Source organism: Podarcis muralis, chromosome 3 (genome assembly GCF_964188315.1).
Source record: "Podarcis muralis chromosome 3, rPodMur119.hap1.1, whole genome shotgun sequence".
Classification (NCBI taxonomy): Eukaryota; Metazoa; Chordata; class Lepidosauria; order Squamata; family Lacertidae; genus Podarcis; species Podarcis muralis.
In genome coordinates, this window is record NC_135657.1 from 25981393 (window position 1) to 26003540 (window position 22148).

General features: G+C 45.9%; 3 protein-coding genes across 6 annotated transcripts in view; 2 read left to right on the top strand and 1 right to left on the bottom strand.

Annotated features, from left to right (window-relative positions):
• Positions 1-920: 920 nt before the first annotated feature.
• ANGEL2 (angel homolog 2) lies at positions 921-15006 on the bottom strand. 3 transcript variants are annotated; one of them, XM_028724671.2, is made up of 9 exons: positions 14588-15006; positions 11888-12300; positions 9406-9662; positions 8572-8641; positions 7359-7783; positions 4678-4804; positions 4006-4069; positions 2884-3047; positions 921-1360 (listed from the first exon to the last, which is right to left on the bottom strand). In XM_028724671.2, the coding sequence occupies exons 2-9, from the start codon at positions 12291-12293 to the stop codon at positions 1209-1211; spliced, it is 1665 nt and encodes a 554-aa protein (XP_028580504.2). In that variant the 5' UTR covers positions 12294-12300; positions 14588-15006; the 3' UTR covers positions 921-1208. The 3 variants fall into 3 exon arrangements, with proteins under 3 accessions (XP_028580504.2, XP_028580503.2, XP_028580505.2); XM_028724670.2 differs by having other exon boundaries at positions 9406-9665; XM_028724672.2 differs by lacking the exon at positions 921-1360 and having other exon boundaries at positions 2948-3083; positions 9406-9665.
• Positions 15007-15192: 186 nt separating this feature from the next.
• On the top strand, positions 15193-17400 carry KTI12 (KTI12 chromatin associated homolog). Its single transcript, XM_077925568.1, has one exon. The coding sequence runs from the start codon at positions 15302-15304 to the stop codon at positions 16088-16090; it is 789 nt and encodes a 262-aa protein (XP_077781694.1). The 5' UTR covers positions 15193-15301; the 3' UTR covers positions 16091-17400.
• Positions 17401-21431: 4031 nt separating this feature from the next.
• RPS6KC1 (ribosomal protein S6 kinase C1) overlaps positions 21432-22148 on the top strand; it is a 98471-nt gene continuing 97754 nt past the window's right edge. Inside the window, exon 1 of one of the 2 annotated variants that reach the window (XM_077925569.1) lies at positions 21432-21995. In XM_077925569.1, the coding sequence (XP_077781695.1) occupies positions 21891-21995 (105 nt within the window). In that variant the 5' untranslated portion in view covers positions 21432-21890. The remainder of the gene's footprint in view (positions 21996-22148) is intronic. The other variant, XM_028724667.2, reaches the window with a different exon arrangement.

A 22148-nucleotide genomic window follows, 5' to 3' on the forward strand; every position in this document is an offset into this window, starting at 1 on the left:
AGCTCACAGTTGCATAACTGGCCAGACTTGTCAACAGCCACTCACCTGTGATGATCAATAAATTGCTTACAGGGAACCAGGCCAGCCAGCCAAAGTATTGTAAATGGGAAGGTACTTCACTCAGGGTCCCGTCCCCCCCGCTTCTAGGCTATCAAAGAGTCAAAAGTAGAAATCAAGTTCTAAGTTGATGGGTGATACGGCTGCCCCAGATTTATTTGCAATGCAAATATTAAATAGGTGTGGCTTTGCAAATCGCTGTGGCTCTGTGCCAGGGACAGAAACACCCTTTCCATTTTTACACACACAACTGCCCTCAAGGCCTAATTGTATCTTGCACAATTCGTGAAGCAGGATTTCCTGATATCTGACCCTTTGCCTCAGGCTGTTTACCTGATAGAAAAATACAATTTGCACCACTGCCACTATGAGCTCCATGGACACAGGTTCAAGAAACAGACACCCAATCCGCTGCCAAAGTTAGAAGAGGCAGTCAGACCTTTGGGGAATATCATAAAAGCAAACTGGGGTGAAGACCCTCTAGGAACATAGCCGCAACCACAAAGTGCTGGACTTAGATGTCAGAAACTCAAGTTCAAATCCCAGGCACAGCCCTGAAAGCCCAGATGGTAGAAAGGGGTTCACTTTCATCATCACACACACCTCTCTGGGCTACTCAGAGGATGAAAGGAGGTAAAGATATAGTGAAGCCCATCTCCTTGGAAGAAAACAATTAAATCAATGTCTAGAAGAAATGCTTGCCTGTAGGATTAAGGAAGCTCCATGAAGGCTATAGCTGAAAGGACGTGTGACGGTTTTTACTTGTTTTATTTTTATTTTTTTGCTGCCTTGAATGTTGCCCTGGACTCCTTTGGGAGGAAGGGTGAGAATCAAAATATTAAGAAATAAAAATCTGATCAACATTTCTGTTTCAAAAAGCACTTTATACCATCTCTTTGATGAAAAGTAAATATATATTTTTAAAAAATTACTGCACAAATACTTTCCATTATTAAAAAAGGAATCCCAATGTAAAACTCCAATTTGCTTTTTTTATATCTGAGTAGCTGTGATAATTTACAATATATATATATACCTGTATTTAAAACCCATCAAGGAGGCATGCACTCTCCAGTCCCTTTTGATGATGTAGAATTAAGGAAAAGGAAAGTGGAACGACAAAAGACAGGTGGGTCATCATTATTTTGGTGTTACTCTTCCAGCCTGAACTTGGCTAGGAGAGGGAGATGGTCAGAGGAGATGGTTTCATTGGGAAGCCCATTGACAGCCCAGAGATCTTTTTCCGTCACCAGTGATAATCGGCCAAGAAGGTTCAGGCGTCCGTCAAAGGCATGTTCAGCTCCTGCGACAGAAAGAAGAGGCTTTCATCAGGTGCCTGTGGACAATCCAGAGGTTTGAAGCATAGCTGTCACCTTTTCTTGCAAGGAATCCTATTCGGAATAAGGGAATTTCCCTTTAAAAAAGGGAACAGTTGACAGCTATGGTTTGAAGAGAGGTACATAAGCACGTAAATTACATTGCAATTGGGCTGGCACCAAGCTGTTCTGAAATAAGCAAGCAGGGAATCACAGTTCCTCTATTGGTCTTTACAGACACTGCATTCTGGGGAACCTTCAAGTCGACGTAAACAATACTGAACATTTATATGATGCTTTCAAGTAAGCGCTTCACACACACTTCCCCACAACTTGCTCCCCTTCAAATATTATGGACTTTAATGCCCTATTCCTGACAATTGGGTCATGCTGGCTGGGGCTTATGGAGGCTGTAGTCCAGCATCAGGCTGGAGAAAGCTACATGATCTACTTATTTCATAGTTCATTGTGTTAGGCACTCTGCCACACCAGCTCTCCATTTATCTCCCAGGTGTGTGTGTGTGGGGGGGGATGTGTGATCCTTCCCCAAATATAACATGGCTTACCTAAGGTCAGTTTCACCACTGGGTTGAAATCTGAAGCGAGAACTTCTTTGTGTGCATCACAGTCTCTTGGCCAATTATGTCCTGCTAGTTCTCCTGATCAACCCAGACTTAATATTCCATCCAGTGGATTTTGCAAAGATGCACAGCGCTGAATATGTGCAACCAAGACAAGCTTCAGTACTGACTTATCCACCGAGGAGATAAGCTTGAAAGCACTTTTAACATTATGGCACCATCTGGTGAGCTTTTGCTGTAACTGCTATTGCTTGATTATTATTTTTTAAAAGAAGTAGTAACCTGGCACAATGTTGTCAGGTAAAATGCATGTAATAACGTGAGCAAAGGCTTCGCCACACTGGAATTGTAAACTTTTAAAAAAACAAACTGGTCCTGTGCCTTTTCAAGCAGCTTGATTTTTAGAGATTAAATGGAAATGTGGTATCTCTTAGTAGTGAGAAGCTCCACTTGCTCATATCTTATAGATCCAGTTTATGTTAAATGCATAGGAACAGGTTGGGCTGGTTTATTTGTGATCCACTGGAAAGCCTGAAACTGAACTGTGTAGGGAGGGAAGTAAGCATTACAAAGACAATGATGCAAAGAAGATCTGTTGGTGCAGGCTACAAATGCAGGTAGTTAAGTGGTGATAAATCTTCTGGTAGAGAATACAGCCAGGCAGCTTCTATATTAAGCTGTGGACTGAGCTGTTTGTTCAGTCAGCACTGAAAATCAAGAGAGGTCTTCTGTTCGAATCAAGTCCCTTCTCTTAGTATTAGCGTTTTATGAATGTGGAATAAAGAACATCTGGAAGCGACAAAGCCACGTGTGTTTATGTGTGGGTGCTTTAAAGAGGCTCTACTGTACTGGAAATTTTTGCTCATTGTGCAGACTGGGTGAGCACCTAGCCAATCATTAGTCACCTATCTTGCTCTAGAGTCACTTGCCTGGTTCTGCAGTTGTGTTCTCCTTTGCTGCAGAATAGAAGATATAATCCACAGTGACGGCGCTCCTGGAGTGGCAAGTGGTGACTTCTGGGGTTCCACTGTCTGGCAGATAATGAGTGTAGGCCGAAGACAAGGGAAAACTGTGGTGCAAATATGTGGGCGACCTAAAATGGGAGAAGTGTTTCAGAAGTCACCAGCGTCTGCTGAGACAAAGGATCACAGATGAGGCCATGCTTACACCAAGCTACTGATGTTTCAGATTTTCCACCCACAATTGTCCATCTGGCCCAGAGCTGCTCTGTTTTCTGTACCTAAGCCACGCACTTTGACATGACAATCCAGACCGAGAATGCTATCGCAACAAGGCAGGGCAAGAACAACGCATTCGTGAGCCACAATCGTTTAACAAAGGAAACATTTGTTCTGCTACTGCTCCTCATCCACTTCATAGTGGACACAGCCTAAACCATGTCCTTCACGCTTTAAATACAATGCTGTATTTTATTCCTTTGTTAATTTTATATCCTGCCCTTCCTCCCAAAGAACCCCAGAGTAACAAACAACAAGAGATCAAACAATGAAAAATATCTTAGAAACAGTATCCAGTATCTTAGAAGCAATTCCAATGGCCCAGTTCCTATATCGCACAGAACAAAACCTCTAAGACAGCATCTGCAAAGTTTTAGTGCAATTATATTGCTAAGAATTATATCCAGGTTAACCTACAGCTTTGCTCAGACCAAAGGCAAAACCAGTTTAGTAACAGGGGCACAAGACCTGGACGGTGTGCTCTCCTTTATCCCATCAGGATGGCCATAAGGAGATCGGAAGCATTTACTGTTGCATCCAAACCTGGCCAAAATATGGTTTTAACTACGGTCTCTTTGAACAAGCCAACTTTGAACTGGGGTCGGTTTGGCTAAACCATGGTTAACCCTAACCACCACATGTTGGATATTCACAAACCCTTGCCAGTTGCAAATTTCCAATCTCTTCTTCCTTGGTGTGTTGGAGGATGAAGTGGGGAGTGCATATATAGCGTTTTAGTGAGTATACAGGTCCAGAGGTGTAGGAGCTGATGCCTGCAAACAAGCTGACAACCGCAGTGATGTCAACATTTACCGTTTTGCTACTGTTACGACCTCTTCTGAATTTTCCAAGCTTGCTTCTTTAGTCTCTTTTCTCTCTGGAAAAAACCAACAACAACAATCATAGAAGCACAGGAAGATGCCTTATACCTGATCAGACGCCTTATACCTGATCAGACCATTTGTTCACTGAGTCCAGTATTATCTAGTCTGCTTGATAGCAAAGTCACCAGCAAGACATCTTCCACCCCTGTTTTGTTATCTGATCCTTCTATAACTGGAGATGGCAGGAATTGAACCTGTAAAACAGGTGATCTGTGTATGAGCTATGGCTCCTACCCTATATGGGAGAGCGCGCACAGATCTACAGCTGCTGCTTATCCATTCAGCCAAAAGTTGTTCATGAGTTGACCTGCAGCTGAGCGCTTGGAAAGAACCAATGTGACCAGTCAACTCTACTAAAATCACTTCTAAGGCTTTTGTAAACATCCACAAAAACTTTTCAGCCACTGATGAATTCCCAATGACTTTATATTTTTAGCTTTTCTGGGGTCAGACAGCGCCTGTAGGACTTGAACTGCCAGCATTATGTGACTGAACTGCTGAAATTACACACGAAGGAACTGCTAGGTTAAATTCAGCTGTAAACATCTGAGGGGAAGTAACCTTTTCGGAAAACACTTGGGTCATCTGCACTGAAATTTACCTCTCTCTTTTTCTAGCTGCTTCTGTTGCTCCTCATACATACAGTCCTGAGAAATGCCGAGGCTTGGAGGCCAAATGGGGATAGTGAGTATCCTATTGCCCCGTGGGGACTGTTCCTGGCCAGACACCTTAAAAAGCAAGAAAGAAAACAAAACAAAACAAAACAACCAAAGAGAAATATGTGCATTTCTAGAAGATGCTCAACAGTGATTTCTGCTGTAAACCAGAACCCACTCACTTACATCACAAACCTAAAAATGTCTACTCAGAGGTAAGCCCCATTAACTTCAATTGGACTTAAAATGGTAAAGGGACCCCTGACCATTAGGTCCAGTCGTGGCCGACTCCGGGGTTGCGGCGCTCATCTCGCTTTACTGGCCGAGGGAGCTGGCGTACAGCTTCCGGGTCATGTGGCCAGCATGACTAAGCCACTTTTGGCGAACCAGAGCAGTGCACGGAAACGCCGTTTACCTTCCCGCCGGAGCGGTACCTACTTGCACTTTGACGTGCTTTCAAACTGCTAGGTGGGCAGGAGCTGGGACTGAGCAACAGGAGCTCAACCCGTTGTGGGGATTCGAACCGCCGACCTTCTGATCAGCAAGTCCTAGGCTCTGTGGTTTAACCCACAGCGCCACCAGCACGTCAGTGCAAGTAGATAAATAGGTACCGCTCTGGCGGGAAGGTAAACAGCGTTTCCGTGCACTGCTCTGGTTCGCCAGAAGCGGCTTAGTCATGCTGGCCACATGACCCGGAAGCTGTACGCCGGCTCTCTCAGCCAATAAAGCGAGATGGGCGCCGCAACCCCAGAGTCGGCCATGACTGGACCTAATGGTCAGGGGTTCCTTTACCTTTACTATATCCCACTCTTCATCCTAAGACCCCAACAGTTAATATATAAAACAATCCACATCAAAACAAAATAGAATATCAGCATTACAAGGAAACAGTCAGTTTGCTGGAAGATGCATGGTGGGATATAAAATTAAAAAATAAACAATTTCAGTACCCATTTTTCTATGTACTTACTTCTAGACAAATGATTTTAGGACTGTAGTCTTAGGTTCAGCCATCTAGCTTGCAGAGCTATTTCATGGCAATTCATAGTTAGCTTGGGATTTTAGCTTTCAAGATAAACTGGCATGATATATTACCTTACTGTTCACTCTCAACTCTGGATCAGTTTTGAATGTTAAAGCGCACCTGTCTTAACACAAATCCTTTCAATGACCCAACAGTTTATTTCTACTATTGTGAGAGCTGCCACGTTTATTTTTAATTTTTGGCTTCCCATTTAGCCACTTTTTGAGCCACAAAAGAACTTCTGCGCCACAGGTACACATTTTTGGAGTCTAGTTGGTGAGAGAGCTGGCAAAAACGTAATTACTTTACATTTATTATGTGTTTGTATGTTCCTATATGTGTGTGTGTGCGCGCACACACACACACACACACACACACACACACACACGTACCATCCCCATTTCATGCAAAAGCAACTATGCTCTAGATTATTTTTAATTCACTGTGCTACCAGTCAGCTGATCAGCAGCACCTGCAAAGCGCTATGAAAAGCACTCCACAATACTCTTGGGTCTTCCTTTGCAAAGAGGCTCAACAAGACCAAACTATCAGCTGACTGATGGGTCATGTGGAGTACTTTGCAAATTGCTCTGCAAGACCCATGTGGGCAAAAAAGGGTCATCTGATGCCAGGAGACATCAGGTGATAAACAAGTGGGTGGCCCCGTTAGCAACCTGTCAGACCTGGCCCAGAAGGGGCAGGAAAGAGAATGATTCTGTCTGCTGGTTAGATGCAGTTCATCATCAGTGTTAGAAACAGAGATATGATAGCTAGGAGCTAAATGGCACCTTAAACATAGGTTATGGGCACCGCAATGGAGTGTTTAGGTGTGCTTTTTAAAAACAAGAGTACAAAACTGAAAATGAACTGCAGCTAAAATCTTATGCTCATTTTTCACATGGTCTAGTCCTCATCTGAAGACTGCAAAAAACAAAACCTTCTCCAGTCTTCAGAAAGTGGCTGGAAGTGGGGAGGCAGAATAAGGTCCTCCTTTTCTTCCAGCAGTGGCAGTTTTAATCTGAACTCTTAGGCTCAGTACTGCGCTCAGAGCTCAGAAACTGCTCGCGCTAATGAAATTCCCTGTCACAAAATGCACCTAGAACAATGGGAGTTTCAAATGCTGTTCGCCATCCCTGCCCAAAGCAATGCTTTGCAAAGTTCTACTCTTCAGTGAACATATCCTACATCACATTTTTTGCATCACCTGGTCTACTGCAGAACTCCTCAGCATCTGACACAGAACCCCTGCTCATCACAGGAAGAGGAGGAGCAAAGACATGTTCTAAGGAACTCAGAGTGTCTTAGAACCGTTGGCCTCACCACAATCCCATGTCTTGGAATTGTCTTCCACCCTCCTGTGGGCTGAAAGCTCCAGAAGATTATTAATGGATGCAACCAACTACTTCCTAAGAACACTGTTTGAAAACCTCATACCTGCACTGGCTTTGGACCACACAGCATATTTTAGAAAGAACAGCAATGCAAATTATCATCATGGAAACCCTACAATGCTATAGGGGTGGGTGGCAGGGACATCGTCTTTTGCGTGTTGTCTACCCATATATATTTTTTCGCACACCGACTTGACAAATGGCTACCTACTTTCCCTATCGCCAGTCCTTCGTAATTCAGCTTGCCTTCCCTTAAGAAATTGTACAGGGGAGAGTGAGGGACAGAATTGAAGTCCCCGCAGATGACGAGGGGGCAGAAACGCCCGTCTTCCTGCATAGCCACGCTGGTAATTTCCGCCAGCAGCATGGCAAGCTGGGTGAGCTTAATGTCCCCCCGCCTCGGGTTATACAGCAGGTGTGTGTTGGCTATGCAGATGGTGGCTGAGGGGGCCTTGCAGGAAAAAAGAGGCTGCAAGAGAACCACCAGGCCCACGTTATCTCTGTCCAAGAGGGGGATGTTGCGACGAAAGAATTCCACTGGATTCGAAGAGAGGAGATGGAACTTGGAGGCCTTGAAGCAAATGGTGCAGCCATCTGGCTTCCTTCCTGTCCTCATCTTGTACTCACAATGATAGCCTGGCGAAGGGAGAAAAAAGGTGCTTCAAAATGTGTCTCCTTTATACTCTGAGCTAAACTCTAAGTACACATGTTTAATATGTTCTGGTCCATTGGGCTGTATGCCGGGGATGGGGAACAATTGGTCCTCCATAAATTGTTCAATGAAAACTCCCATCAGCCCCAGCCAGCGTAACCAATGGTCAGGGAAGGCGTGAGTTGGAGTCCAACATCTGGAGAGCCACAGCTTCCCCATCCCTCAGCTACACAGCAGGGGTGGGGTGGTTCTACTTTTTATAGCAGGGATGGGGAATCTCCTGCCTAAAGGCCAAATATGGCGCACGAGGCTATTTCCACCAAACCACGCACACCTGCCCCGTACTTGCACATCAAGTGTGCGACAGGTAAAGATGCAACTGGATTGGCTGTGTGATTGAATTCATTGTGAGGAACTCAATTGCACAGCCCACCCCTTTGGAAAGCAGGCTTAAAGTCATCACCAATCAGCTGACAGGTGGTGACTTCAAGACTGCTGATTCACTGCACCTCAAAGCACTGTGAAGGGCTCTTTCCGCAGAAGTCCCAACCCTGCCTGCCTGTCAGATTTGGCTTATGGAGGGTTGGGGAGATAAGTACATGGTCTACTGGCAAGACTGTACCTTGGTTCTCCCCATACCTTCTTGCTTTCTATTTGCTCATGGAGATGGGCTGGGGTTAAAATGGCCAAAATCAGTGGACCGTAGGGAGGTAAGCTGGGGAAAGCGGGGTGGGTGGGTGGTGGTTTGACATGTATACTGGACAGTTTATACCTAAGGCTTCCAAACTTGGCTTGATCTCTATTCTGTAGTGGTCTTCTTGTACCTCTTGCAAACAAAGTACCTGTTGGGAGGAAAACAGCTGATCAACAAGTAGCATACTCCCCAGCATAACTAGGCTGGCTTTAAAATTTTAGAAACTGGATTACAACTTTCAATAACATTTCTAAGAAGAAATAATAATGGTAATACTGCAACTGAAAATAATTTCAGGTTATTTAATAGTAAAATTATGTATTGTTAAGAACTGGGTACGATTCAGGCAAATTCAAGCATTTTCAAGCCACGCTGATTCCTGAAGAGCATGGTTAGCTCTGCCAGTGAAATCAACGTGCCTTTAAAAGGAAAATTAACGCTATAAACCGATGCATGTCGTATTGGAAGTAAATCCCATTGTATTTCATTCAGCCCAAGGCTGCAGTTTTATATTCACTTGAACTAAAAATGATTTACTTCCTGAGAAACATGCAAAGGACTGGGCTGTAAGAAAATAAGACCAGGTTAAAAAGGGTTGGTTTTTTTAGAAGGAATCTGAATGGAGAGACATGGCACCAGGTGCATGTTCACTATAGCTAAACATGAAGTGCATGAAATAACCACATGCTCACTTATGGCAGGTGTGGGAACTTCTTGGCCTCTGGATGTTGATGAACTACAATTCCCATGAGCCTCAGCAAGCATGTTGAATGGTCAGGGATGATGGGAGTTGTAATTCAGCAACATCTGGAGGGCCAAAGGATCCTCATGCCTGGCTTACAGTCTGTAAAAGATTTGTCTTCCTATGGATTTCTTTTTTATTGACAACTATAAGGTTAGCTTCCCACTTACATCTGCATCCAGCCGTTTGATGTCTGCGAGAATGTTAGGAAAGCGATAGTTCCAGGCTAGCACATGCCGTTGGCAGTGTCTATACAGGTGAGAGTTGTCTTCTAACAAGTCTTGGGAAAGGATGTTGTACGACATGACGGTGAAATCAAACTTCTCCAGTGTGTCTTGATGATCCTGGTTGATCGGCTTATCCTCTTCAAAGACCTTCATTTTTTTACTTTGCTGGCAGAAGTATTCCCAGTGTCTCTTGACCACACCTGCTGAAACACAACAACCAGGCCAGGAGTGGTGGATTGTTTGCATTCATACTTTTGACTTGAGCTTTTAAAGTCCTGTGTAAAACAATTTAAGTCCTGTTTTGGAGAGCCTACTAATTAAATATGAACTGTCCAGCTCTGCATTAGGGCCTGTTCCCCTTCTGAGATCAGGTGTGTACTGATCAGCGAGGCAGCCTTCTTAGTTGTAGAGCTCTGCCTAGGTATTCCTCTGCTCAGACAAATCTAGGAGGTAGCAAGCTAAAGCCTTTTCTTTTTGATAATTTTGTTGAACTGCTGAATTTTATCTCTCTTTTGGGAAAGCTTTCTGTGGGTTGGGGTATAAGTGTTTCAAATAATAATAATAATAATTTTAAGTGTTTCATTAAGCAGGACTTCTTGTAATTTGGCAATAACACTGGCACCTCTTTAAATAGGAAGTACTTCTGTTCTTGAATTGTTTAACAACAATAGTACCAAAAGAGACCCATCTCTCTGAGGAGTAGCTTTAGTATATAACAGAAAGTAGGAAGAAAACAACAACAACAACAACAACAACAACAACAACAACAACAACAACAGGAAAACCCTGGGATAGCAATAAATAAATTCCACTCTGCTGGGGAGTGGAATTTAACATAAAAGTTGTAATAAACAACTTGCTGGATGCAGGCAAATGAGTGGGCTGGTGGAGGATGGATTCTTCTATTTTGTGATTAATTTTTGTTGGTGAAATTTAATTGATATGCTACCTTTATGTTCTATTTTTGGTACTGAATTGCTGTTGAGTTGCTTCAGCACTTCTTTATGTTTGAAAATGACACATAAACTGAATCATAACAACAGACACATTGCAAAAATGCCTCCCTCACCAGCCTGCTTGGTCTCCATACTAGCTGTGAAGAAACGGAAATATTTTCTTCCATTTATTTCCTGCACGTCCTCCCAGAGGAGCACAGGGTGGCAAACACACGATAAATGTGCCAATTAAAACATCTAAAAACAGTTCAAGATTCCAACACAAACTGGGAATGATCTTTCTTTAAAAGGTTTGTTGAAAGAGGAAAGTCTCCAGTAAGCGCTGAAATGACAACAGAGATGGTGCATCTCTAATATTTAATGGAAGTTATTTCCAAAGAGCAGCTGCCACAATACTCAAGGCCTGATTCCTGCACTGTGCAGAATGGACATCTTGATAAGATGGTACCTGAAGGAGGCCCTCACCTCTAGAGCACAATGATTAATTGGGGATATAAGGGGTGGGGTGAACTTTCAGGTATACTGGTTCCAAGTTGTTCAGGGCTTTGTGCTTCAGAAACAGCATAAAGGTATCAACTGGCAGCAACAAAATGCAGTAGGCTGGTGGTGGGGGACACAAAATAGTAGGATAGAATGATCCATTCATCATTCACCAGTCCACTTAGCAGAGATATTATTATTATTATTATTATTATTATTATTATTATTATTAGCCTAAAAGATTAGTAGCTCAGTGGCAGTGCATCATCTGCCTTGTATGCAGACGATTCCAGGCTCAATCCCTGGCATCTCCAGGTAAGACTGAGAAGGATTCCTGCTTCAGCCTCTGGAAAGCTGCTGCGTGTAAAGCACTGAAGTAGATGGACCAATGAACCACAGAATTGTAGAGCTAGAACGGACCCTGAGGGTCATTTGGTCCAACCCCCTGCAATGCAGGAATCTCAGCAAAAGCATCCATGACGGATGGCCATTCAACCTCTGCTGACTCAATGTAAGGCAGCACCCCATGTTGCTAGAAGCCCGCGTACCCAAGCAGGATATGAAGGAGGGGACTTCACCTGCTCTCTTACAGGCCTGGAAGTGCAGGCAACAACAAAAATGATAACTCTAGTAAATTTTGTTGGCTTATTTCATCAGCTGTTGTCAACAGTGCAAAAGAAAGGTGTGAACAGCTTGTTCATAGGACCATAAACTGAATAGTTGTGCTTTCTGAGCAAGTTGAATTCAGCATATATAATAATATCACACTTTTATCTCATCCTTTCTCCAAGGAATTCAAGGCACCACAAGAATCCGATGAGGTAGGTTAGGCAAGAGACATTGACTGGCTCACTTAGTAAGCTCCATGGCTGAGTGGGGACTTGAACCAAGGCACCCCAGACCCCATGGGCTCTCTTCTCTCCTAAATAAGTAACACAACCCTGTAAATATTAAGAGCAAAGGATCAAGGGAGTAAGATGCCACCATACCTCTTGGTTCTGGAGTGCTTCCTTCTTTACACTGAAGTTGAGGTGGAGACCAGGATGCTTCATCTGAAGGTGAGGTACACAGTTTTTCATTAGGGCTGTGACAAATGTCCTGATCCCCACTATGTCTTCTTCGCTTTACACATGGCTCATCTCCCTCAGCTTTCATTGTAGCAGAGAGATGAATGGAAGAGTTTTGTACGAGGCTAGGAAACTGTGTGCTCCAGAGCAGAGGAAGCCTACAGCTCCCTGGGCAATCCCAAGGGTTCAAGGGCGAGTAACAAGCCCCAAAACAGGATGCAGTTCTCTTCATATGCTGGAAAGCTTGACCATCCCGGAAGAGTCTCTGAGCAACATTCCAGTGGCAAACCCAATCTCTGCCGAGCCTCTGTACACGATGGGACAGCATGGGATATCTGGAAAGAAAGCAGTGTTAGGAAAGATCCTTTGCTGTGAGATATACAGAAATGACAACTAGACAAAGGCCTTGTTCTTACTGCAACAGACTAACATGGTTTCCCATCTGGAAACTGCATCCTCCTCGCTGATCTCGGATGCTGCAACATTACACTCCTCCATTACTTGAAATCTGTAATTGGCTTTATCCTCAAATTACAAATATTTAATCTCATTAAATAAAGAAGGGCATTACTTTTTCTTCAGGAGAAAAGAAACTCTGTCCATTAGCTATGATCCAGGTCTTGCTTTGGTCTCTTAGATGTCTCTACCAAAAACACATTAGGCTGCAATGGGCAAATGCTTTATGCTACTTTGTGTTTCCAGGTGCTGTTGGTTATGATAAAAGGCTGAGCAGTTTCGCCATATAGAACAGGCTTCCTCAACCTTGGCCCTCCATATATTTTTGGCCTACAACTCCCATGATCCCTAGCTAGCAGGACCAGTGGTGAGGGATGATGGGAATTGTAGTCTCAAGACATCTGGAGTGCCGAAGTTGAGGAAGCCTGATATAGAAACAGCAGAAGTGAAACAGAAAGCACACAGTTTGAGAATGACTGGCAGATACCGAACATATTCACTAATGCTCAAGTTCAATCAGCTACTAACTTGTTTACACATCCATGGCCACCATATCAGTTTAGCAGGGACGCGGACTTATAAAAAATATTGGGGGGGGCCCGGGAAAGCTCATGAATAATAAATAAGCTCATGAATATGCAAATAAAGTGGCGCCGCCTCCTCGTGAGCGAATAGGGGAGAGCGTGCTGCGCCTATTAATCAGCTCCAAAGGAAATTGGGTGGAGCTTTTGCTCGGGAGGGAGGGCAGGAGGCATGCAGCCCGCCCCTCCCTGTGCATTTTGGGCTGGGGGAGGGGCGGCGATGGCGCTCTGCTGGAGGGGCGCCGGAGATTATTGGGGGGGCGGAGCCCCCCCAAACGAATTTTTGAGGGGGCTCGGGCCCCCTCAAGCCCCATGGAGTCGGCGCCTATGCAGTTTAGTAATAACCTTGCCCTGAAGCTTCCTATGCTCCTGTGCCTTTTTGGTTGATCCCAGAAAGCTTTACTCCTACCCTGATTTTTACTTTCTGAATATTTTTTTCTAACACATTACACAGCTACCTGCAATGTTTATATATTTTAGATCTTATACATATATGTACAGAAACATCAATGGGCTTATCTCTGGACTCCTCATTAATGGACGTTTTCCTGTCTAAATGTTTTGTCAGCAAAGCAAAATGTGTAACACTGAAATCCTAAGATCATTTATTTGTTAGTTAGTGTGTATGTATACATACATACATACATACATACAAGGACATGAAGGCAGCAATCCTCTCCTGTTGTTTGCTCCTAGCATCTTAATACTCAAGAGGTACACATTCTGCATATGGAGGTTTCACTTAGCTATCATGATCAATAGCTGTTTAGACTTGTATTCCAAAGAGTACCAGGGTATGACTGAAGGCACTTTGCTGAAGCTATGCAGATCTGGGCCTGGTCAGTGCCAAGTACAGTAACTGAAAACCACATGTATGCTGCCTTTCATGACAGGAGAAAGGCTGGGTGCAAAAGTAATTATTTGAGTAACATTTACACGAAACGATGATGTCAAGTGGTATATAAAGTGTCGAAATCAAAAAATGTCCCTCTTTTTTTCACGGGACAGGTAAGCACAGGAGGCCCTAATCCTCCTCACTGCCACCCTTTGAAACCAGGGTGGCAAACTTGTGGCCCTCCAAATGTTGCGGAACTCTCTTCACCCCCTGCCACACTAGCTGGGTCTGACAGGAGAGGAAGTTCAGCTTCACCTGGAGTGCCAAAGGCAACACCTGCCATGGGTGGGATGGGGATCCTGTGGTCCTCAGGTCTTCAGAACCTAAGAGGAGCCTGGTGGATCAGGCCCACCTAGTCCAGCATCCTGTTGTCACAGTGGCCAACAGCGTGGGAAGCCCAGGAGGAGGAAAATCCAAGTGAAATGGTGCTTTCCCCACAGGCAGCCTTCAGAAGGATGGTGTTTTTATATTGCAAGCCGCCTTATGATCCGCAGATGAAAGGCGGTATACAAATTCGGTAATAATTCTGACACTGAAGGCGGAATACAGGCACCAGGGTTGGCAGCCCTGGCCGCCGTTTCTTCTTTGTCGATTCCCTCCCATGTTGCCAGTGTCGGGGGTGATTCGGAGGGCCACAGGTGGCCCCCTCCAGCCTTAGGCCGCCCACCCCGGCAGAGCCGCCGCAGTTACCTCCAGGGGGGACACCTGCCCTCCGCCTTGCCAGGCCGCCCCGGCAGGTTCTCTGCTCCCCGCGCCGGCCCCGCAGAGGGCTCATCTCAGAGGGCCGTGGCCGGCGGCTCCTTCACCACACGCGCTCCAGGTCCGGCTTCCCCCGCGCAGCCGCATCCAAACAAACCGGACTTAGTGGTCGCTCCTCCCCTCACGTAATGAAGGACCCTCTCGCTTTGGCGTCCGCGGGGGCCCATGGGACTTGTAGTTCGGCTTCCGCAACAGACGCTGCCCTCGCCAGCAGACTCATAGATTTATAAATAGACCTACTGAACACGACTTCCGGGTTCCTTTACACTCTTCCCTTTAGAACCTGCTGCGATATTGCGCGTAAATGGGGAAGTTCCATTTCTCCTCTGGCGGAGACCAAATCTTTGCTTCGTTGCTTTCTACCAGTTGCCATTTCCGTAGGACGAGTTCTACTCTAAAGGCGAGTTTGGAAGTATCGTTAGGACTCCACACTCTACTTTTTCCTATCTCTATGGTCCGTGGATAGACGTCGTCGTAGAACACTTCAAAGAAGAGCGGAAGGCGGGGCGAATAATCTCTCGGGAACCATCTTTCTTAAGGGCAACATTAACGCCTCCGCCGCCATTTTTGTGCCGGGAAGAAAGGCCCTGAGGGGGAAGATGATAACAGCCGGCCCGGCTTGCGACTGAGGCGGAGAGAGACGCCATGCCGCTGGTCGTCCTCTGCGGGCTGCCGGGGAGCGGCAAGACCCGGCGTGCCGAAGAGCTGAAGGCGGCGCTGAGCGCCGAGGAGGCCTCAGAGCGGCGGGTCTTCGTGGTGGCCGAGGCCGACTTGGGCGCGGGCGGCGGGGACGGCGTCGCCCGGGCTGCTCTGAGGGCGGAGGCCGAGCGCCTGCTGAGCCGCCGCGACGTGGTGCTGGTGGACTCGGGCGCCGAGCTGAAGAGCTTCCGCTACGAGCTCTACTGCCTCAGCAAGCACGCGGGGACGCCGCACTGCGTGCTCCTGTGCCCGGGAGGCGCCGCCCGCCCGGACCGGCCTCCCCTGGAGCCGCCCGACTCGCGCCACCGCTGGGACTGGCCGCTCTTCGAGGCGCCCGCCGACCCCGCCGAGCCGCTGCCTTGGCCCGAGATCCGCGCCGCCCTCTTCGAGCGCCGCCCGCCGCCGCCCAACCAGTCCACGCGCTCGCAGCCCCTGCAGGCCGCCGGCTTCCTGCACCGCCTCGACCGCCTCACACAGGACGTGCTGGCCGCCCTCATGGCCGCCCAGAGGAACGGAGCCCAGCCGGGGCAGTTCGTGCCGCTGGCGGTGGACGAGCTGTCGCAGGCCGGCGAGCCTCCGGGGCTGCTGCTGACCCGGCCCGTCAGCCTGGCGGAGCTGAGCCGGCTCCGGAGGCAGTTCCTCAGCTACGCCAAGATGCACCCGGGTGAAGGCGAGGGCGACCTGCCACAGCTGGGAGGCATGTTCCTGCAGTACCTGGGCCGCAACCTCCAGTGAGGAGGGGCTGGAAGCCGTCGAGCCGAAAGGAAAGCAAGCCCGAGGGGGATGGAGCAGGCGCGCCGTGGGATTTGGAGGGGCGCCCGCCCGCTATGCACGTGCAGTACACAAGACCCGAAAGAGCCTCCCCGACCATGAAGGGAGTTTGTCTGCTGCTGGAGCTTTTGGCCCTGGGTCGTCTTTGCCGTCTAAACCCGAGAGAGGAATGCACTTCCTGCCTATCAGTTTAAGTGTGTCGAACTGGTCCGAAACCCGATCTTGACAAAAGGGGTTCAGGATTATTGTAAATAAATGAGTTTTTCCTCTCCGCACATCACACACCTGTTTATATTTTAAGTTGCTATTTTGGTTATTTCGTTTTTGTTATGCTTCCTTGCTGCAGGGGGGTTGGACTAGATGACCCTTGGGGGTGTCCAGGTCCCTTTCAGTTCTACGATTCTAGGGTTGTGTACATGGTTCATGTACAGCATACTAAGGGAGGTTGTATCTGGTGGCACAATGAGTCAGTGTGTCAGGTTGTTTTAACAGAAGGTTGGTGGTTCAGGTCCCCTGGAGGGACACTAGATGACTCTCAGAATCCTATCCAACTACAGTTCTATGACTGAGAAACAGTGGCCAGTCTAAAGTCACCCAGTGTGATGCTAATGTGGTCAGACGACGATTCTGATGTAAACTGAGTGTGATCCCCTGAGTTTCTTCATCATGGATTGGGCACAAACCCACTACAATCAACTGCTGGACTGTGTGTTGCAGGACCACAACTTCTGCTATTCTTAACAGACAGCTACTATTGCCTTTTCCAAGAGTAAAACAAAAAGGATGAACATCAGGGCTGGCTCAAGATGCTGTATTTGGTACCTAGGGGGATTATATGTATACTGTACTGCTTTTGTAGATTTGGTGTTTGAAACTTACCTTAAAAGCTATTATGCTGTTTTTAATAGCAAGCTGTCCTAATAAGGTATTGGGAGGGTGGTGTATAAATAAATAATCCCACATCCTACTTAGTAACATGGAGCATGGTGCGCTCCCATATGAAGTGCACTGAAATGAATGGGAATTAAGTGCTCCAGTCCATTTCAATGAGGCTAACACAGGAGACCCTCGTGGGAATTGCTCATAGTTAATGTGCTATCACTCTAGAATGAATTACTATTTGCCATGGGTGGCAACTTTTTAAGGTGCCGCTTTTATTATACCAAAGAGATGCATCAGTGCCTCTAGTGCGAAAGGGAATATGCTGTGATTCTTTCCTGGGGCCAATATCGCTTTATTGGATTATGCTAAATAAATACAGTCTAAACTATAAATTTACTAGTACTGGTAAGGAAATAACATTAAATGGCAGTTTTATATAGACATTGTGAATGCAAACTGTACACCTTGACAATATAATGGGGGAGAGATGGAGGCTGCTGTCCTATGCACACTTAGGAGTTTGCCCAATTGAACAGGTGGCAATCTCTATGCACAATCACATTGGGAGTGAGTCCCATTCAACATATTTATGTACTGCTTAATGTCAGAATATGCTTCTAAGTAGTTTGCAAGTATAAAACCAATGGCGCATAGTGGAATAGCTCAGTTGGTAGAGCACAAGACTTAATCACAGTATGGTGGTTTAAGCCCCACATTGGGCAAAAGATTTCTGCATTACAGGAGGCTGGACTAGATGATCCTCATAGTCCCTTCCAACTCTACAATTCTATGACTTAAATTTTTAAATAAACATACACAGAACCCAGTAACAGAACAATCAAATGAGTTCTAACTAGCTAAGAAACTCACCTTATGGCCATGATGCGGTTCCACATCTAGTTCTACCTTTAAATGAAACAATAGTTGGCGAACTGTGAGGGCAGAATTGGTCCTCTTGGAACCAAATCACAATTGCCATGGAAACCTGTAGTGCTAGACCTAGAACTTTGGAACCATTGTTCTATTGTGATCACACAAAACACCAATCTTAATCAGTGGTGTGGGTTTTCTGGAAAATTTAGAACTGGAGATTTTTTCTAAACAAATTAGGATAATTTGCATCTGGATTTTTTTCAGTGCATCAAAAAGTTTTCTGATGAGAGAGTGATCTAATTCAACATTTTTGCTTTATTTGTATTTACTAAACAAAACAACTTTGAAATTGGTTACCTAATAACTGTTGAGCTCCTTAGAGGAAAGGTGGGATATAAAGGTAATTAGAATATATATATATATATATAATAATATATAAATAACAAATTATTATTAAATGAACTCTAAATGGCCCTTACAAGTTCTGTGCATGTGGTCTTTGGAGGAATAATAAATGAAAAAGACATCACTATATGCTGTATGTTAAATTATGCAGCTAATGAAACTATGGCAAAATACATTAAAAAATCAGAGTAAGGTGATTTACCTCACTGTTCAGTGCATGATTATGAAGTGGTGGCTTTGATTGACATTAATTAATCTTAAGTGCATACCCAAGGGGGTAGTATGTTCACAGTTAACTTCTGGCATCAAGATTTTAATTCTTTACCTGTACTTGGAGATGCCTTGACCAAGGTACTCCATGCTCTGGTAACTTCCAGATTGGATTACTGCAGTGTGCTTTACATGGGACTGCCCTTGAAGACAACTCAGAAACTTCAAGTAGTCCAAAGTGCAGCGGTCAAGTGGCTGCCTTTAGAACTTACATACGGTAGGCGCCGTCCTAAAACATCTGCATTAATTTCCATGTTGTTTCTGGGCCTAATTTAAGGTGCTCACACTAATGTTTAAATCCTTAGAAGGCTTAGGCCCCAAATTTTTGTGAGACTGCCCCCTTTATGATTAGAGGGTTGTATCTCAACTTCCCTTAGAAGTTTGAGGGGGTGATAGCCCAGGAGAGGGCATTTTCTGTGACAGCTCCTAAATTGTGCAGTTACCTCCCCACAGAGGCGTGTTTGGCATCTTCACTGTACAGTTCTCAATGACTGCTGAAGATGCATCTCTTTATCCTGAAATTTGGTACCTGGTGTGTGTGTGTGTGTGTGTGTGTGTGTGTTTGTTTCAGGGCCCACCCTATTCCCATGACTGTAAATTGCTCTGTTTTTAATGCTGAATTTTAAATAGTTGTAACTGCCTCTGGAACCTCCTGGTGAAGAGTGGGTAATATAGCGAAATCAATAATTGCTTATTTTTATTTCTTTTGAAAATTTCTAATCAGTGCCTTTATACAAAACATGGATTTCTGGATGGTGTACATTAAAATCAAGTATCAAAACAGTATTGAAACAATTTTTAAAATAATAATAATAAATTGAGCTGAAAAGGAGTTAAAGTGAAATAAGTCTGTTGCTTTAAAAGGGAGTACCTAGCTGAATGGCAAATAAATCAAGTGGTAAGCTATGGATGTGGATAAACGGTGACCTAGTAATCTAAAAGCACACACCTAGTTACAATAACTAACTGAATTTGCAGCATAGTGCTATGTATAGCATACTGGCTAAAATGTGGGCCTGGGACTGGGGAGTCCAAGGTTCACATTCTCACTCAGTGGGTGACCTTGGGTCAGTAACTATCTCTCAGTCCAACCTGCCATACAGTTGTGAGGATAGGAGGGAGAGAACTATAGAGTGTATAGTATATTTCAATCATTGCACAAAAGGTAAATACTGTATAAGTGCAATGCATATTTACCGGTAAATAGACCAATAATTCCTAAACTAGACCTGTCACACCTGACCATAGCTGTCAACGTTTCAAGCTTCAGTATAAATATTGTTTGTAAATCAGTTCTTGAATACAGTCTTCTTTCCACCCTAAATCATGATTGAAGAACTGGGCCCAAACTAACAAAATGAATTTCAACAGGGACAGATGTCAAGTTCTACGCTTAGCCAGGGATTCCAGTGCTGAGAGTGTGACCTCAAAGCAGAGTTATGCTCCAGCCGTTCCCCACCTTTAAAACTCAACAGACTGCTCACAGTGCTCACATACAGAGATGTGAAAAGAGAATTACAGTGGTACCTCGCAAGACGAATGCCTCGCAAGACGGAAAACTCGCAAAACGAAAGGTTTTTTGGTTTTTTTGAGCTGCTTCGCAAGACGATTTTCCCTATGGGTTTGCTTCGCAAGACGGAAACGTCTTACAAGTTTGTTTCCTTTTTCTTAAAACCGTTAATACAGTTGCGACTTGACTTCGAGGAGCAACTCATAGCACGCGGTGTGGTAGCCTTTTTTGAGGTTTTTGAAGACTTTGGTGATTTTTGAAGCTTTTCCAACACCGTGCTTCGCAAGACGAAAAAAACCGCAAGACGAAAAAACTCGCTGAACGAATTAATTTCGTCTTGCGAGGCACCACTGTAATAATAGGTGCATAGAAAATAGCACATCTGAGACCACAAAGCCTTTCTTCCAGAGGACAAATTGTAGTCTGTAGCTTTTAGGGGATCCTTTGGAAAGGATATGCACTTCCTAAGAATGTCAGAAGAGCTCTGCTGGATCAGGCCAAGGGCCAACCTACTCCAACATCCTGTGGTTGACCACAGTGGCCAACCACAAGCCCATGAGATGCCTGCAAGCAGCACCTGAGTTCAACAGTGCTCTCCACCCCCTACAGTGCTATCCCAGCAACTGGTTTTTCAGGGACATAAAGCATCCATGACAGATGGCCATCCAACCTCATAAATACAGTACTAAACATTCTATAACCTTGGTAGCTATGCGTAGATGTAAGAAGTCATAAATGCATGGACGTAGCCAGGATTTTTGCTGGAGGGGGTCAGACCTTCTATTAGGGGGCTGCAGAACCTCAGTTTGCTACCTATTGTTACTGAATTTTATTGATGGGGGACAGCTGCCTCTCCCCGCCCCTGCCCCGGCTACACCCATGCATAAATACAGGGCTTCATTCAGTCTTGGCATCTTTTTTCAATTGCAAGATTAAACCCTGGCACGTAGGAAATAAAAATAGATTTAAATTGCCAGAGCAGGTGCAGAGTCTATTTCACTCGCCACCACTGAATAAATACATAGAACTGATGTGGTCTACTGGCTAGACATCTGTCCTGGATTTACTAAGTGGCCTTAATCTCTCTCTTAATCCCCCCCCCCTCTGGGAATAATAATACAGATCTTCCTTGCAGGGTTGTTGTGCATAGGCCTACATCGAGACAGTGTGTATGCGACATGCCAGGGACATGAGAAAACGCTACATAAAACGCATCATTATTAGAAATCGTGAGTCAGGATTAAGACTGCACATTTACGCACCGTTTTATTTGGGAGCAAGAAGGACTTACTTCCGAATAAACATGTTTAGGCTTGCGGAAAGAGCGCCCCCAGAAGCGGAAGAGGTGGTGGGAAAGGACAACAACCCCGCGTCTTCGTGTTACTGTACTTTCTCTCAAATTAAACTCTGAGCAGAGGAACCTTTTTTTCCTCCTGATTCTGAAAAGGGTCGCGCGCGCACAGTCATGCGCCCCTGGACATTCCGAGGGACAACCCAGCCGGCCTGACTCTGCCGGCGCTTCTCCTTCCAAGGCGTGTGTGGGTGGGGAGGCTCCATCCCGACCCCCGCGGGAAGGATCGGGCACAGGGCGGGTGGGGGAGGAAAGAGAGGCAGGCCGGCGAGCTGCGTCGCGCGCCGGATCCACGCCGAGGAGAGGAGAGGCGCTGCTTTAGCGGCTGCCGCCGCCGCTCCCTCTCTCCCATCGCTTCCGCCGCCGGCTCGGGCCTGACCCGGGAGTGGATCTTTGCAGCAGCCGGGCGGCGCTGGGCCGGCGCCGAGGAAGCTACGGCCTCCGCACCTCCTGCCGGCCCGCTGCAAGCAAGGATGATCTCCCCGCAGGGACGAGGCGGGGACGTGGCCCGGTTCTACACGGTCACCGAGCCCAAGCGCCATCCTCGGGGATACACCCTGTATAAGGTCACCGCGCGGGTGAGTGAGCCTTGGGAAGCAAAGGGAAAGAGAAAGAGAAATGGGAAGGCCGTCTTCCATGCAATCTTTGATTAGGTTCGGGGGTGACGAACGAGATCCTTCCCCTTCTGTTCTCCGCCACGGGCAGGGAGATCCTGGGAACCTGCCTACCTG